General features: G+C 43.5%; 1 protein-coding gene across 1 annotated transcript in view; it reads left to right on the top strand.

Annotated features, from left to right (window-relative positions):
* LOC145409862 (major facilitator superfamily domain-containing protein 6-like) overlaps positions 1-17507 on the top strand; it is a 98041-nt gene extending 80534 nt beyond the window's left edge. The window contains exons 5-11 of the mRNA XM_080280144.1: positions 4758-4947; positions 8468-8636; positions 10452-10615; positions 12685-12888; positions 14904-15071; positions 16566-17156; positions 17317-17507. Coding sequence (XP_080136270.1) covers positions 4758-4947; positions 8468-8636; positions 10452-10615; positions 12685-12888; positions 14904-15071; positions 16566-17156; positions 17317-17507 — 1677 coding nt within the window. The remainder of the gene's footprint in view (positions 1-4757; positions 4948-8467; positions 8637-10451; positions 10616-12684; positions 12889-14903; positions 15072-16565; positions 17157-17316) is intronic.
* Positions 17508-18616: the final 1109 nt, after the last annotated feature.

Raw genomic sequence — 18616 nt, 5'->3', positions numbered from 1 at the left:
GTAGTGGTGGTGGTTGTGGTAGTGGCGGTGGTGGTAGTGGTGGTGGTAGTAATGGTGGTGGTAGTAGTAGTGGTGGTGGTGGTAATGGTAATAGTAGTGGTGGTGGTGATGGGGGTAATGATAGTTGTGGTTCTTGTTGAGATAGTGGTAGTAATAGTGGTGGTGGTGGTAGCAGTAATGATTTTGGTTGTGGTAGTGGTGGTTGTAGTTGCTGTTGTTGTGGTAGTGGTGGTGTGGCGGTGGTGGTGTTGTGTGTTGGCTGGTGGTGTGGTGGTGGTGGTGGTGGTGTTGGTGGTGGTGTGGTGTGGTGTGGTGGTGGTGGTGTGGTGTGGTGTGGTGGTGGTGTGATGCATGTGTGGTGTGGTGTGGTGTGGTGGTGGTGGTGGTGTGGTGGTGTGGTGGTGGTGGTACTATAGGTTGTTCACTTAAACTTGGCTCTATATCCTTTCCATAGCACTTCTTCGTGACTAGCATCATATTCTAGCATTCCTCTCTTGTTAAATAAAAAGATGAGTGTTCTAGGCCAAGTCAGAGTGAGCAGAGTATAGTTGTGGTGGTGTGTGGTGGGGATTACAAGCTTCGATGACGTATACGCTTACAAATCCTCTGAGCAGAAGGCTAATCGTCCGCGTGATGTAATTTTCTTCCTACTCTGGTGACCTTGACCTTTGACTCATGACATTGATGAGAGAGAGAGAGAGAGAGAGAGAGAGAGAGAGAGAGAGAGAGAGAGAGAGAGAGAGAGAAATGCGCATCTGCATTTCTCAGGAAGCCGTGAGTCGGGGTTTTTGGAGAGAGAGAGAGAGAGAGAGAGAGAGAGAGGAGGTCCAATATGGTAAGCAATAGTTTAAGTGACAGGGGAGATTCCTTTGCACATTTTCCTTATCGATTCATTTTGCACATTACACCTTGCATCTCTTGTATGTAATTCACCTGATGTTAATATCCACCTACCTTACTTAATTAACACAGCTGGAGTATGAAGACGTGCAGGATAATTCGCAAAAGTACACGCGTTAGGGAATAATCAAATACATACATATAGAGAGGATGGAGAGTGAGAGACTAACGAGGAGAGAATATGTGAGTGAGGTGGAGGGAGGAAGAGGGAGGGGGAGGCCAAGGATGAGATGGAGGGATGGAGTGGAGAGGTATACGAGAGAGGGGTGTGTGCTGGGATCAGGGCAGGGAAATGGCTGAGGACAGGGCGACATGGAGGCGATTTGTTTGTGGCCACCCCTTACGGGATTAAGGCGTCTAGCAATAGATAGATAGATAGATAGACAGATAGAGGAGGAATATTGGCTAACATGCATCCCTTCCCTACCATGATTTGTTGTTTGTCTCTTGCTTCCTTGTTTTTTAGTTCCTTTGTCCATATTATTCTTTATCATCCTGTCTATCGCATCCTGTCTATTTCATTCTATCTATCTCATTCAGTCTGTCTTATTCTATCTATCTTATTCTGTCTCTCATTCTATCGACCTCACTCTGTCAATCTCATTCTGTCTCATTCTTTCGATCTCATACTATCTATCTCATTATATCTATCTCATTCTATCTATCTCATTCTATCTATCTCATTATATCTATCTCATTATATCTATCTCATTATATCCATCTCATTATATCTATCTCATTCTATCTATCTCATTCTGTCTACCTCATTATATCTATCTCATTATATCTATCTCATTCTGTCTTTCTCATTCTATCTATCTCATTCTGTCTTTCTCATTCTATCTATCTCACTCTATCTATCTCATTCTATCTATCTCATTGCATCTATCTAATTCTTTCCATATCATTCTGCCTCATTCTTTCTATGTCTATCTATTTCATTCTATCTACCTCATTCTATCTGTCTCATTTTATCTATATCTATCGCATTGTGTCTCTCTCATTCTATCTATCGCATCGTATCTATGTCTATCTATCCATCGCATTCTATCTGTCTATCTATCTATCTGCCGCATTCTGTCTACCTGTCTATCTATCTATCGCATTCTGTCTCAATCTATCGCATTTTAACTATCTATCTATCGCATTCTGTCTACCTGTCTATCTATCTATCGCATTCTATCTCTATCTATCGCATTCTAATTATCTATCTATCGTATTCAATGTATCTATCAATCGCATTCTGTCTATCAGTCTATCTGCTCTATCTACACTACTATCTATCTATCTATTCTGTTTATCTATCTATCTAGCTATCTACTCTGCTATCTATCTATCTATCTATCTAGCTATCTACTATACTATCTATCTACTTAATCTATCTATCTAGCTATCTACTATACTATCTATCTACTTAATCTATCTATCTAGCTATCTACTATACTATCTATCTACTTAATCTATCTATCTAGCTATCTACTATACTATCTATTCTACTTTATCTATCTATCTAGCTATCTACTATACTATCTATCTACTTTATCTATCTATCTAGCTATCTACTATACTATCTATCTACTTTATCTATCTATCTAGCTATCTACTACACTATCTATCTACTCCATCTATCTATCGCATTCTCTCTATCTACCTTTTTATCTATCTGTCTATCTATCGCATTCTATCTATCTCCAGACCATTTTATTCACCTCTTCAGCACAATGACCTGTTCTCCATCTTCACATACCTCAGTGGCAAAAAAAATAATGCTACGGCTCTACACACCCTTCCAGAGCACTTCTTCGTGATTAGCATGGTATTCTAGTGTTAATCTGAAGTTACAGCTCAGCATTCAAGTTGGAGAGGCAGAAATTTTAGGCCAAGTTGGTATAAACACACTATAGGAATGAAAGGGATGATGGTGGCTACACCTTTTTTTTAATGCTAGGAAGAAGGAACCAAAGGCTGAGCCCGCATTAACAGTTCCTTCCAAGAACAAAGACAAAAACAATACAAAAGAGAGCCAAATTCAAGATCCATTCATTTCGAGATGCCTGGACACACTGCGTTTGAAGGACTGGAGATCATAGGAAGTAGGAAATACAGACAGAGGGAGACAGTTCCAGAGTTGACCCGTTGCATAAATGAAGGACTGGGAGTAACGGTTAACTCTTGCATTAGAGAGTTGGACAGCTAATTGATGGCCAAGTGTACTCAAACTGGGGGATAAATGTGACTAGTAACCAAGGAGACTCAGCCCTGCCTCCTAGCTAAGGCTTGTTGGATTTCACGCACCCACGCCTGAAACTGTGGTAGTGAAACTGTGGTAGTGAAATTGTGGTAGTGAAACTGTGGTAGTGAAATTGTGGTAGTGAAACTGTGGTAGTGAAATTGTGGTAGTGAAATTGTGGTAGTGAAACTGTGGTAGTGAAACTGTGGTAGTGAAATTGTGGTAGTGAAATTGTGGTAGTGAAACTGTGGTAGTGAAATTGTGGTAGTGAAACTGTGGTAGTGAAACTGTGGTAGTAAAATTGTGGTAGTGAAACTGTGGTAGTAAAATTGTGGTAGTGAAACTGTGGTAGTAAAATTGTGGTAGTGAAACTGTGGTAAAATTGTGGTAGTGAGCCAGTTCCGTCAGATAAAACAAACCAAGCAAGAGTAAGTAGTGTACATCCTTTAAATCGTCAGTAATACACCGTGATGGACGCAGGACTAAGGAATAAATGTATGGCAGGCAGTGCAAGGGGCAGGACAGAAGGAAGGAAGGGATATGGTGTTTTAGTGTACGTTTTCAAACACTCAAGGTCAGGGATGTGTTGTTTTGTGTGAGAGAGAGAGAGAGAGAGAGAGAGAGAGAGAGTACTGTGTAAGGACAGAGAAGAAAGAAAGAAAAGAGAAAAAAATGAACGAGACACACAGACAGATTTCACACACATGCACACACAGACGCCGCTCTTGCTTTGTTATGCAAAGCACACACACACACACACACACACACACACGCCACCTCATTCTTCCCGCCCTTGACCCTTCACCCTCCTTCCCTCTTCCCTCCCTTCTCTCATCCTTCCCTTCCCTCTTCTCCCTCCTTCCCACTTTTCTCTCATTCCTCGTCCCCTTTCCATTCACATAAAGGCAGTGGCTCTGGTGTATAAGGTACACACTCCGCTGGCAATCAAACGGTCACGGGTTCGATTCCCAGGCTAGCCATGAGACCATTAAACGAGGTGAACTTTTGATGATGATGATGATTGTGGTGGTGGTGGTGCGTGTATGAGAGAGAGAGAGAGAGAGAGAGAGAGATGAGGTGGTGGTGGTGCTTGTGGAGGGGTTTAATATATTAAAGTACGAATCAGTGATGTTGGTGATGATGATGATAATGATGAAGGGTGGTGAAAGGAGTCAACCAGCATTAAGGAGAGTGATGATGATGATGATGATAATGATGAAGGGTGGTGAAAGGAGTCAACCAGCATTAAGGAGAGTGATGATGATGATGATAATGATGAAGGGTGGTGAAAGGAGTCAACCAGCATTAAGGAGAGTGATGCTGATAAAGGATGTGTGGTGTTGTGTGATGGTGGTGGTGAATCCCTTTGTACCAGGACAAGTGCCACACAAGAATTTAATCCATCCAACTCTTTCTTGTTTTATTCCAGACCACAGACGTAGAGGGTTCAGCTTGCATTAAGAAAAGTATCGATGATGATGATGATGATGATAAGGAGGAGGAGGAGGAGGAGGAGGAAAATTGAGGAAAGCAGTATAGGAATGCTGATGATGAGAAGGAGGAGGAGGAGGAGGAAATTGAGGGAAGTAGTGTATGGAATGCACAAGCCAACACTATTTAATTCCAGGCCACAGATGTAAGGCAGGCAGCGGATAACACAGATAATGCTGGTGGTGCTGAGGGCTGTGTTGTGATGTGCTATGCTGGTGTGGCTAGTGAGGGCCTCTGTACCAACACCAACACCACACAGGAGCTCAGTCCATCAGCCACATTCTTCTCCTACATGGCCATCAGACTAATCGGCGACATTGCACTGGGTAAGTGTTTGGCTCCATAGAGTTGTTATATATGTGTTAACCTCGGCAGTATTGTTGTTGTTGTTGTTGTTCTGGTCCTGGGCTTATGAACTGCACCCTTAAATTACCTTCTTCCTACAGCCCACCACCTTCCTTTTCGAGGTTAGGGTTGAGGGATGACTTAAGAACCAACCAGCGGAGCCGCCCAGTTATGTAGGTAACACCACTTGAAGGCGTCCCCCTCCTGGCCTCATTAGGCCAGGGATGTTTTCCTAAATATCACAACTTTCGTCATACAATTGGACACTACAGATAATGGGAAAGCAGTAACTTAGTTTTATGGCAGGCGGTGAAAATACAGTAAGCAATTTTTCTGTATGGCACTATGAACTAACAGTAAAAATTAACGTAGATGTGCAGTTTCTGTCTGTGCATTCAGAGAGAACAAGGAAACCGCATACCCAGTCCTGCGATACACACACTGGGTTGAAAGAATTTTATATATATATATATATATATATATATATATATATATATATATATATATATATATATATATATATATATATATACTACTGCGTCATAAAGAACCGAGAATCAAAATGTAACAGCCACATGATGTCAATGGTGGCATATGTGAAGGGGTAAAAACCTAGGATGTACATAGTCGTCATCATCGTCGCAATAGTAGTAGTAGTAGTAGTAACCAGATGAACTGACCTGAGAAGTTTCGTTGAAATCCATGTGCTCATTTCCCCCTATTTCTGATCGTTTTTATTTCTGGGAGGGAGGCTGACCCCCCAAGAGTCATTAGGGGGTCACGCCCCCTAAATATCGCATTACGGATGGTCCATTGCACAACAGGCACTATCAACACCATATCTGTCTTCCTTTCACAATATATGAACATTTTTTTAATTTGGTAAGGAGAGCCGACCCCCTAAAAATCATGGCTGGGAAATTGTACAAAGCAGACAACCAGCCAAGTAACCAGACGAACTGACCTCGGAAGCTGCACTCAAATCCATCAAATAGGCTACGTGGAGTTAACACACACACACACACACACACACACACACACACAGAGGCTGAATCTCGCTGAACTGTATAGGCCGAGTTCCCGAAAATACCATCATGCATCGCGGGATTGATAAATAAATACGTAAAGGCGCATATAAAATGAAATACGGAGATGTGGCGAAATACTGGCTTGCTGTATGAGATGTCTCTTTTATCCATGCTATGTTGGATTATTTTATAGCCAAGGAAAGACTAGTTTGAGCTGGGGGAGTTAGAAATCATCATCATCATCATCATCATCATTATCATCATCATCATTAGCCATTACAAGTCCACTGCTGAACAAAGGCCTCCCCCAACCTTTTCCACGAATTCCTTGACTGAGCCAATCTTTGCCACGTTTTCCCTGCAAATTTCTCTATAGGCTTCATTAAACCCGTCATTTGTAGGTGCCTCTCCTAACATGAATATAAACCCATGTGGTGACAGCAAGAATGAATTACTTATTGGCCTTCAGACTTATCAGCTGGGTTAAGCTACATGAATTTTTGTGGCTCGAGTTATATTTTAATCTTGATACCACCAGGAGATTTACTGAAGTCACTCTGCGTATATCTGTCCCAGCCCTATAATTTTGCCAGTCTATTAACTCCTGCCGGTTGTCTTTTGTACTGCTCAGTCTTCATTGTTGGTATATTTAGGGAAGATCTCTTATGTGGGTTAGTGAAAGTTACATCTAATTTCTCCATTTCGACAATATTTAGTTCCGAGAGTTGTCAAGTGAGAGCAAAAATAAAATTAAAAATCTAATATATGATTTAATGTATCGTTTTTCTTTTTCAATTAGTTGTGGGCTTGAGAGAAGAGAAAATAATACGCCTTAGGACACACGCCAGACTTATAAACGAGCACCTTCAAATTATAGTACCCGTTGTATTGAAAAGAGTCTAAATAATTATAGCCTATTGTGTCAGTTTAGGCCAGAGGGTATGATTTGGGCAAGAGTGAGTAAAAAAGAGCCTGAGTGTGTTAATACTGCTTCCCTTAACCCCTCCCTGGTTGGAATTACTCTGTCACTCTCTTCCAGCAGACACCAGATGATTCGATTAAGCGAGAATGGTAATAATGAAGTGGTTTTAGATGATAACCGTCTATACTGAATCTTCCCGTGGCAGCAACAAGGCACACAATGCTTCAGGGGGCTAACATGCCATCCTGCACCAGTACAAAGCTGACTTGGGCCTTCCCTAACTGTACGCAATCGTTTAGTGACAGGTTCCTCTGACACACACACACACACACACACACACACACACACACACACACACACACACACACACACACACACACACACAAATTGTCTGTCGTCAACTGGAGATGAATACTAGAGCTGCACCGAGCACTGAAGAGGTTAATAGTGATAGTATTGACCCTCAGCCTTGAAGACTTAGGGATGTACGTTTAAACCTGGAATCAAGTTGGATGCAGACCACCCCAAATTTGATGAATTTTGAAGTACTTGATGGTGATGGAACGTATCTGGGCTTCCTGCATGGCTGCTGACTGCACTGTGTGGTATGGGATGCAGGCTAACCATACATAATAACCAACAGGCGTTCCATAAATGACCGTCACAAAGTAGAGAGTTTTGCGTTACATTTTGCCAATTAAGATTTGACCACCTTTACGTTCACCTAAATAAACCCCTCTGGCGTCAACTGGGAGTGAATACTAGAGTTGTACCGGGCATGTGAGGGTTATTGGTGATAGTATTAACACTCAGGCTCCTATGACTCACTCTCAGATGAATAAAATCTTAATTCAGACACTTATGACTCACTCACCTGAAGAGTCTAGTGGTAGTGAGAATGGAATACTTGTGTTGCTCCGACCATGTGTGTCAATGGCCATTTTTAAAAACTTGACATTACTCTAAAACCAAAAGCGTTGCAGTATTTAGGAAAGCATCTCAGACTGTCAACGTAAACCATCTATACTGAATCTTGTCGTGGGAGCAGCAAGCAGCACAGTGTTGCAGGGAGTTAGCATTTTCATTGCTGTGTATAAATCTTGGGCTTTATTTATAAACTGTCTTAACCTTAAGTTATATGTAAGATTGTTCTCGCTCGTGAGGGTGCATTCACACAGACGCAAAATGTACAGTACTTCTTCTGACGCAAACTGTCTGATCATGTAGGCTGAGAAAAAAAATAATAAAAATAAAATATAAGTTAATATCATTGGTTCACTTTCTGGCCATTTTGTTTCTCAGCGACAAGTACATGACGTGTGTCGATAATAAAAAGACTTTTCGGGGGAGAGGAAATGAGAAGGACGTTGATATTATAACAACTATATCGGTGCCACCACGTGAAGGCCCTCCCTCTCCAGCACCACAGAAACTGTTTAAATGTTGTACTATTATGGAACATAACCCCAACTTTATCAATGTCTCAGTGTATTATACAGCATATCCGTGACCTGTACCAACCCCCGTGTATACTGACCCTTGCCGTGGCAGCCACCAGCCACACCATGTTCCAGGGCGCTACCATGGCCATCCTTCGCCAGTACAAAGGGGACTATGGCCTCCAGGGGCTGTACGGCAACATGGGCGCCATTGTGATGACGCCTATATCTGGCGTACTCATCGACGTCGTCTCGGGCATCACCGGACGCCAGGATTTTAGGTACGTAGCCTTGTGGTCTAGTGGGTTAAGGTTGTCAAACTAGACTAACGTCATATCCGTCATTGTGGCTCCTGTGCTGGTGTGCATATCGGTGTCTTCTCGTGCATCAGCGGACCCTGTGAGTGTTGATACGTAGCCTGGTGGTGTAGTGGGTTACGGCCCTCCAGATGGATCAAGGTCTGAAGGGATTATTTGGGTTAAGTGCTCATTATAGTCACTTCTCTGGTCTCAACGGAAGCAGAATTAATCCATCCATCCATCCATCATCCAATCCTACGTTGCCCCATGAGGAGCGTAGGAGCCCGGGGCTTGGCAGTTGGTCCTGACATTTAAGATGAGAGTGACCAGCCTCACTCATCCCTGAGTGGCATTATGTGAGCATAAACCCCAACCATCCCTTGGATATAAACCTTCACCGGCTCAATCTGACTGGAGCACAATAATTACCCACTAAACCACCAGGCGCCAAAATTTGGTTATATGGTTACCACCCAGCGTAGTAAATAGTTTCCTGGTGTATAGGAATCCATTTGGCTTGTCACTCTGTGTAGAGTCACCCATAGGCAAAAGGAAGAGGAAAGAATGAAGGAAAGAAAGACAGAAGAGGGAGTGTAAAGTCACGCGTAGGCAGAAGGAAGAGGAAAGAATGGAGGAAAGAAAGACAGAAGAGGGAGTGTAAAGTCACCCGTAGAATTACCGGTGCATAAATATAATAGATGCCTGGTGGCTTAGTGGATTAAGGTGGTTCAGCCAGGTTTCGGTGACTCTTCTTTAACCTCGGTGGTATAGTGATAATTCCTGTACCTATCCTGCTTAGTTAGGTCTTCTTTGGCATCAGTGGACGGCAGGATTCACAACAAAATTTCCTTTCAAGATCTGGTGCAGGGTCCATCACACACAGGCGTACAGAAAGACAGGTATAACGAGGCACGTATTTTATTTATTAACATATTTTATTCCTGCCAACTTTAAACGAGTTAATTAAGATGTGGACAGAATTTTCGAACAGGAGAGGTTACACACAAGTCTTTATTAACCTTTCCTTTGCTGCGTCACTCGTCCAAGTTAAATAAATCGTCTAGTTGTGGCAAAAATAATTACAAAGAAAAGTAACTGTAGCGAAGATGTAAAGATGCGACAGGACTCAATGGGCTAACCAGTGCACTGCCATGGCCCATCGTTTTATTGTAATCCTACCGCCTCCACACGATTCTCTTCAGTTTAAGACAACCCTAGCATGTATTCAGTATGGACGGTGGGTTTTAGCGCCGAAGTGGTGGCATGTGGAGGTGAGTAGGAGGACTACCGGATCTTGGGATTGGCCCTGAAGCCTTTGACCAGAGTCGGACACGTTAAAAAAAAACAAAAAAGTCGCCTGGATGCAGTAAAATTAAACATACATTGGTATCAGATTAAGGGGTTACTTCACGTTTTTTCCGGCACTGTACTAAGGACACGACCCTCTCAAAATTGGAAGAACTCTAGTATTTTATTCCGGTTAACGTTAGAATTTTGTTCAGGTGTTAGTTATCCATCGGAGCTCTGGTACAAAATTCATTTCCAGTTAAGGATGAACGATTTTATTTACCTGAGTGATTCATAGACGCCTGAGAGTGTTACTTAGTGTACAGGTAGCCCTTTCACGGTTAGCACAACTCTAGTACTCTATTCTACCTGACGCCTCACGATTCACGGTGAGTCAGGAGTCTAGGTGTTAATGAAGGTAGATTAGAGTGAGTCAGGAGCGTGTGTTGATAGCCTAGAGTCAGTCACAGGAGTCTAATAATGTTCCTGTCTTTGGTCCTTGTTCCCCAGACCCGCCTGCTTCCTGTACTTTGGTCTGAAGCTTGTGGCAGCGATGGTCATTATGGTGATGGACCTGGACTTCCGTATGCCATCGGACAAGGTGACCAGGGACTTCAAGGCGCTACTGAAGAATGCGGAAGTGATCACGTTTTTGGTGGTCATGTTAATTACAGGTGAGATTCAGGTGAGATTTAGTACATAGCGCCGTCACTCTGAACACCAGGATCACCCTTGAAAAGACTCAGTATGACCATCTTCACACACACACACACACACACACACACACACACACACACACACACACACACACACACATACTCGGACATATCTAACATGAAGTAAAGTATATCAAGAAATTTACACAGCCCATAACATACTCTGCTTCAGATATATCGCTGAGTTCCGTGTCTCTGTTTTACGTGTTTTTTACTGCTTGTTGGGTATACTCTTTTCACCTTAACTTGGCTCAGATTTTCGTTCTATTATAACTTACTTCACGTAGCTGAGTGGCAGAATAAGAAAATATAATGGCTCAACACCCTTTCCTTAGCGCTTCTTCGTATCATATTCCAGTGTTAATCTCCTGTTAGACCTCAGCACTGAAGATGGAGAGATGACAATTTTAGGCCAAGTTAGAGTGGAAAGAGTATAGTTCCTTTCTTTCATCTGATGCTGCTAGAGCCTCTCCCACGCTGATAAATTTTTCAAGTTGGGTCTGAGACTTGAACATTCAGCAACAGCTTCTTTCTCTCGTGACAATACTTTACCTCAATGTTTTTCGCGTCATTATCGCCAGCCTTTCTACCGATATTACACACTTATGCCATCACTAAGGACACTGTGCTAGATATTGAAATTCATAAGATGCAGTAGTTAATTACAGTGGCTAATTATACAGCCATCATTACCTCCTGACTTCCTTAGTTGGCGCGTATATCCACCTGCCAATTTCTTCCTCCCCCCCCCTCTCTCTCTCTCTCTCTCTCTCTCTCTCTCTCTCTCTCTCAGTTGATTATACTCAGCATAGGAGACAGAGGAGGTTTGGGGTTTTGTCCTTCATTACTATATAGTATATAGATAGATAAAGGTAAACTTATGGTCACTAGCCCTCCGTAAACCCTCTTCGTCGTTTCCATTACATAGAGAACACTTGGGTTAGTAAATGGTTGCCTGGTTTACACAAGTCATAGGGAGGAAGTTCAACACTGGGAGAATGCCTGATCAGCGCCCCTACCTAACGTATGCCGGCAATCTGTACCCACCTCTTCCGGAATTTCGGCGAATGGCTATACATACATACATACAGTACGTACTTACAAAAATATATGGTAAACCATAAAGTAGTGATGTTTATAATAATAGCATGGGACTTATATCAGTGTTAAATAGGTTTTGACAGTGTGGTAAGTGGTAGCAGAAAGCTTGCTACCACTAAGAGTGAAGTGTGGCTACAGACTTGGTAACTACTCACACAATCATCACTCTTAGGCAGGGAACTCAGCACCAGTAAACAGGAGCAAAACCCCTGCTGAGAACCACGCATTGTCAAAACTCTTAATACACAACCAATTTTTTTCTCGAAGCGGTGTCCAGCAAGTGTAGGGAAGTAACTACAGTGGCTCCTTTTGGCTCTTGGTTGAGCTTGAGGTCCACAGAGAATACAAGTTGTAGGCTACCATGGCTAGTCTTAGTATGGGACACCTTAAGAGGACTCATGGCGTTAACTGATCTGAGTCTGGAATAACACCCTAATTATCTTTCCCGCCAGGTGCATTCTCTGGCCTGGAGGTACCTTCGTCCTTGGGCTACTTCAGGATGTAGGTCCCCAAAAGTCCTGATTACAAGTCTGTTAAAGCTCATTGATAAAGCTGACCTGCCAGTTTCCCCCACTTTGTAGCGCGCAAGTTGTATAGAAAAAGTCACTGTATTATGGAACACATCCATGTCTTATAATGACGACTGCCTGTCATGTTGTTCCTTGTGCTTTATGTATGTGATGTGGTTTGTATGGATGTGTACGACTTTGTGCATTTTTTTACTTATTACAGTTTTACTTATTGATTATTTTTAGGCAGCTGGTGATGTAAGGGGTTATGGCGCTCTGACCAGACGTGGCTCTTAGAGATTTAAGTCCAAAAGAATTGTTTGCACCTTTAATGGCCCCTGCCCAATACGCCTCTAATGGGGCAGTAATGGTATGGATGAAAGGTGAACTAAAATTACCACAGAAATGACTTTGCAGGAGCAATCTTCGGCCTGCTGGAGACGTTCCTGTTCTGGCTGCTTCAGGATCTTGGCGCCAAGAAATCCCTGATGGGCATCACGGTGACGGTGGGTACCAGTGCCGGCATCCCCATCCTGGTGGCGTCTGGCTACATCATCAACAAACTCGGCCATGCCAACACCATCATCCTGGGACTGGCCTTCTATGCCATCCGTATGATAGGTACGTCACACCTAATGCCTTCAGGACGGTGACGCCTCATGTACTGTGTTCTTACTGCCTTTGGACGTCACACTTAATAACTTCAGTCAGGTGACATCTTTCTTACTACCTTACTACTACCTTTAGACGAATGTATTATTCTTACGACAGACTTTTCGATCTGGATGTGTTGATAGAGTATAGCCTGTACCTCTGCACCTCTGTGCTACCAAGCGTATCCCAGTAAGCTGAGTAGAAGTGTCTGCAGTAAAAAAACATATTATCGGATTGTTAGAGTTAACCGCGGTAAAACTGCATACACTTTATATGAAAACAATAACAGTCCGAGACTGCAAATCTCCTCCAAGGTTGTAGGCATTATTTGTCGAGTAAGAAGCAAAAATGTTGAAATTGCCACTATCTTGCAATGGTAAAGAATCCTTTTAAAAAATCCTGGATCCGGATGATGATCCGGATCACACCCAAATCTAATGGATTGTTCCTTGGGCCATACCCTGAGCCTCCGAAAAATTTCCAGCAAACTCTGTCCATAACTTTTTGAGTAATCCTGCCAACAGACGAGCAGACAAACAAACCAACGCCGGCAAAAACATAACCTCCTTGGAGGAGGTAATTGTGCAACTCAGACAGTCTGTGTACAGCATGCATTTAGGTGACAGAAAAAGAAGAAGAAGCCGAGTTATGAGAGAGTAAGACAGGTATGTGAGGACAAAGTAATGTGAAGGCAGTTCTGTCATTGCCAACTTCTGTCCAGGGGACGCCAGGAGGAAGCAGGGCATCTGAAACAATAATCAATGGCCGTGGCTGTACGTCCTTGATATAGCACTTTCGCTACTAGTATAAATCCCGTGTAACAGCTCATTATTCAATATAGGCATGTAATCTTGGGCCAAGCTAAAATAGACAGAGCATACAAGACGGAGACATATTTTAGGCGGCATTAAAGTGAATATAGTAGGAGAGATGGCAATATTTAGCGAAGTTAAGAGGTACTCGTTCCTGACTAACCCGTGGTAGCGTATGTCAAGATCTTATAATGCGTCACGGTGTTTCTACTTCAGCAGGACTCTTATAATCTGGTGATGATCCCTAACTCCTTCCAGATCTCTTGGTATCCGAATGTGGTCAGAGTACAAAGTTGGTGTAAATGGTAAGCAAGGAGACTCAGTCCTGCCTTGAAAGTAAGGGCCAGTGACTTTCATGAGGCTACGACTTTTTAAACCAGTTCCATTCATAAACCCAAACCAACTGTAGTAACTAAGGAGAATTATTCCTACGTCATATCACTCCTGACGGCTGAGTGTAGCGTTGTGACGGCTGAGTGTAGCGTTGTGATGGCTGAGTGTAGCGTTGTGACGGCTGAGTGTAGCGTTGTGATGGCTGAGTGTAGCGTTGTGATGGCTGAGTGTAGCGTTGTGACGGCTGAGTGTAGCGTTGTGATGGCTGAGTGTAGCGTTGTGACGGCTGAGTGTAGCGTTGTGATGGCTGAGTGTAGCGTTGTGATGGCTGAGTGTAGCGTTGTGACGGCTGAGTGTAGCGTTGTGATGGCTGAGTGTAGCGTTGTGATGGCTGAGTGTAGCGTTGTGACGGCTGAGTGTAGCGTTGTGATGGCTGAGTGTAGCGTTGTGACGGCTGAGTGTAGCCTTGTGATGGCTGAGTGTAGCCTTGTGATGGCTGAGTGTAGCGTTGTGATGGCTGAGTGTAGCGTTGTGATGGCTGAGTGTAGCGTTGTGACGGCTGAGTGTAGCGTTGTGATGGCTGAGTGTAGCGTTGTGATGGCTGAGTGTAGCGTTGTGATGGCTGAGTGTAGCGTTGTGATGGCTGAGTGTAGCGTTGTGATGGCTGAGTGTAGCGTTGTGACGGCTGAGTGTAGCGTTGTGATGGCTGAGTGTAGCGTTGTGACGGCTGAGTGTAGCGTTGTGATGGCTGAGTGTAGCGTTGTGATGGCTGAGTGTAGCGTTGTGACGGCTGAGTGTAGCGTTGTGATGGCTGAGTGTAGTATTGTGTGTCCCCAGGGTACTCGTTCCTGACCAACCCGTGGTGGTGCATGCCGTTTGAGGTGCTGGAGTGCTTCACCGTGTCTCTCCTGGGAACGGCTTCGTGTACCTACGCTGACGAACTTGCCACTCCATCCACCATCGCCACACTCCAGGGCGTGTACGGCGGGGTTTACCACGGCGTCGGTAGGTTTACAAGGCTTCATCTCTCACTCTAATAACACTACGTTACTCCTACTGCTGATTTGGTCAGTGAAGGCTCTATCATACCCTCAGTTCAAACCTTCCGTCCTCTGCTGAATTACTGCGACAGACCAAACGAAGAGCATTATTTTAAAGTATACAAGGCTTCTCCCCTCACTCTAATAACACCTTTACGTTACTCCTGCTGCTGGTTTGGTCAGTGGAGGCTCAGTATTACCCTCAGTTCAAACCTTCCCTCCTCTTCTGAATTACTGCGACAGGCCAAACCAAGAGCATTGGTTTAAAGCGCCTTAGGGAAGCGCCACAACCACTGTTTACTTTGTTTGGCTTCCTCGTACAAGTTGTTTTAGGTTTTTAGAAATCTTTTACGTAGAAGATTTTGACGAATTGAATCCGATGACGTGTGTTTCTGTTTTATTTAACTTAGGAAAGATGTCTAGTAGTGAAGATGTTCATGAAGGCTACTACACTCCCTCAGAGCTAAATTAAATGGTCCGGCGATAGCAACAAACTCGTCACAATATTCGTCGTTGGAGTGAAAAGGCCGGTATTTTTTTAAAGAAGCTCCCTAACACCCTCTCCTAAGCGATTTATTTTCCTTATTACACCATACTCTCCTCTTCTGTGTTACGTAGATCCTTCCAACATCGCCACACTCGGCATAAATGGTGTATAAAATTTAATTATCCAGTCATGTACAAAAATTAACTGCTAAGGAAGAGGTATTAGGGAGCTTCATTATAGACGAGAATAGGCACCAAATGAAGGCTGGCTAAACCGGGGTAGAGCAACATCAAGAACACCAACAACAACAACTGCAAGAGGTTTCCCCAAGCACCATCTCTTGTGTCATTCATCCTGGAGTCAGCACGGCAGCCAGATTTGACCCATTCAGCCCGATGACACACATTTGAGTCTATTCATTGCATCTTCAGACAGTTGTGCTCATCTTTCTGCATTTTTTTTTTTTTTCTGGAGAGGTTAAATATATCCTTTGTTTACCCCTTCGCTAGGCTTGTTGTAGGCGGTGGCGACCATCATCCACTCACTTGATGTAGCGCTGCCTATCTCTTCCTTCACCTTTATAATTCTTTTTCTGTGTCTGTCCTCTTCTCTTCCTATTTCATGCCATCATTCACACTTGATGTAGTGCTGCCTACTTCTTCCTTCACCTTTATCATTCTTTTTCTGTGCCTGTCCTTCTTTCTTCCTGTTTCTCACCATCATCCACTCACTTGATGTATTGCTGCCTGCTTCTTCCTTCACCCTTATTATTCTTTTTCTGTGTCTGCCCTCCTCTCTTCATATTTCTCCATCCGTCTGTCTATCTATCTATCGACAGATGCCTTGATCCCTTGAGGGATGGCCACAAACAAATCGCCTCCTGTCCTCCTGTCCCCCGCCATTTCGCTGCCCTTCCCCCAGCTCACGTCCCTCTCATATAAATTTGTACTCATGCCAACAGTTTTCTTGCAGGTCGAGCATTGGGCAGTCTAGTGGGAGGCTTTTTAATAGCACCGTTGGGTGTTCGCCTCACCTTCAGAATTGCTGCAGGTGTGTCGGCTGTCACCTGCGTTATATACTTCGTGGCAAACCGAGTCTTCTTCCGCAAGCAGCAGGAAGAGCGCAGGAAGTCCAAAGAGTTGAAGCTGCGTGAAGGCACAGAAGGGGAATGTAATGGTACTGAGACGAAGAAAAATATAGATATGGATGTGAAGTGTGATGTTGAGAATAATAAAAGCGAAGATAAAGATGTGGAATGTGATGCTGTGAAAACTATAAATCAGGGTAAAGATGCAGGGTGTGATGTTGATGTGAAAGGGAAAGATGTGGATATAGAAAAGGAATGTGATGGTGTTGTGAATAGGAAGCTTCAGGATAAAGGTATGGAAGGTGACTTAGCTACGACCGTGGAAAATAACTATGCGGACGATAATTTAGGTTACAAGGAAGATATAACAAAAACACCAAAGGAAGTAAGTAAAGCTTTAGAGAACAGTATTATTGGAAGTGACAAGAAAATGAAAGTCGAAGAAAATCTCGATAAGAATGTTAAAGTTGGAGATGGTAAATTAGGAAGCAGAGAGTATCATAATCCAGCATATGAAGGAGATTAGTTTGTCATACAGAGAGTAATGTTATCGTTGACTAAAAGGTATTCATGCACCTCACATGCCATTGTTATATTCCCTGCATGATGTGTGTGTAGGCTGTCATTGTGTTATAGAATTTGTTGTTATCGTTAAAGTTGTTGGTGTGGCTGCAGGGTCCTCTGAATCCAGGAAACTCGAGGCTGGTGATGCTCTCCTCCTATTGCGACACAAGGAGGAAGGTGATCGATGTTTGATTAGAGGTTATAGCAGTGCCACCACGCGAAGGAGGCACTCACAAGCACCAAAATTTTCCTTGCCAAGCTGAGATTCGCACACGTACAACCAGTTTTCTGTTTTGTTTTGTTTTGTTTTTTACATCAAGGACACGTAAACGAGTACGCAAAGCATCCCATGGTTCTTTTTCGTATTCGCCAACTCTCGACCAATTTCCTCTCGTACTTGTTTACCATTCCGGGAAGGACAAGACAAAGAAAGTGCAACAATCATCCCGTGTGTGTGTGTGTGTGTGTGTGTGTGTGTGTGTGTGTGTGTGTGTGTGTGTGTGGTCTAGTGGGTTAAGGCGCCCCAACCGAATGTGGCCTTTAACCCGCCCCGTCCCGACGACGTATGGGTACGTCACCACGATTTGCATTTGCCAGTCCCGGCGACGTACCAGTACGTCGTGCAATTGCAAGGTACCTAATTTGCACAATTTTCAATTTTCGCACGTGATTTTTCGTATGTATACACGGGACACCTTCCTCTATTCCTGTACAAGATACCAAGCAGGGACAATGCCTTACACTGCATAACCTCCCCCCTCCCCCCCTCACGCCATTGTCTTGGCAAAGGACCTGTTACCAGTGACCTGGCTAGTAAAGTTATTCAGGGCCAGAGTGATTCCCCAATCGATGACAATGTGGAGGACAATGTTTACATAGCATTAGAAGAAGAAACAGCCAGAAATAATGATCAGGTAGTGTGGCAAAAATAGGTCAGGTATGGTGATTAGTTAGTGAGTGAAAGAATGCTTATAATGCCTTTATTACTGCTTGAAAACCAATATACTGTCATACTACATATACATTCGTACCAAGTAAATAAATAAATAACGTTTATGAGTGGATAAAATAGTTACCCTCCCATAGAACTCGTTTTCTTTGGTGCCAGCATGTTAGAAAACCCACTCAGGTAAGGAGGAACTCCTACCTGGATTGGGCACTTTAAACCTCAGGTGAGCGATTTCTCTATGAATTTTCGATGTTTCTCACCAAAAGCGAAGGTTTTAGCCAAAAAAAAAAAAATCGAAAATACCTCGGGACTGGGGAATGTCGGAGGTGCGGAAAACCTCGGGACGTGACGGGTTAAGGATTTACATCCGAGAAGTGATTTGGGTTTACTGCTTACCTGATGACCCAGAAGAGCAGGTGCCTA

This window comes from Coenobita brevimanus, chromosome 83, assembly GCF_032717465.1.
Source record: "Coenobita brevimanus isolate Jiangsu-jjx chromosome 83, ASM3271746v2, whole genome shotgun sequence".
NCBI lineage: Eukaryota > Metazoa > Arthropoda > Malacostraca > Decapoda > Coenobitidae > Coenobita > Coenobita brevimanus.
Note: the sequence above shows the minus strand (reverse complement) of the source record. Positions and strands in the feature narration are given on the sequence as shown.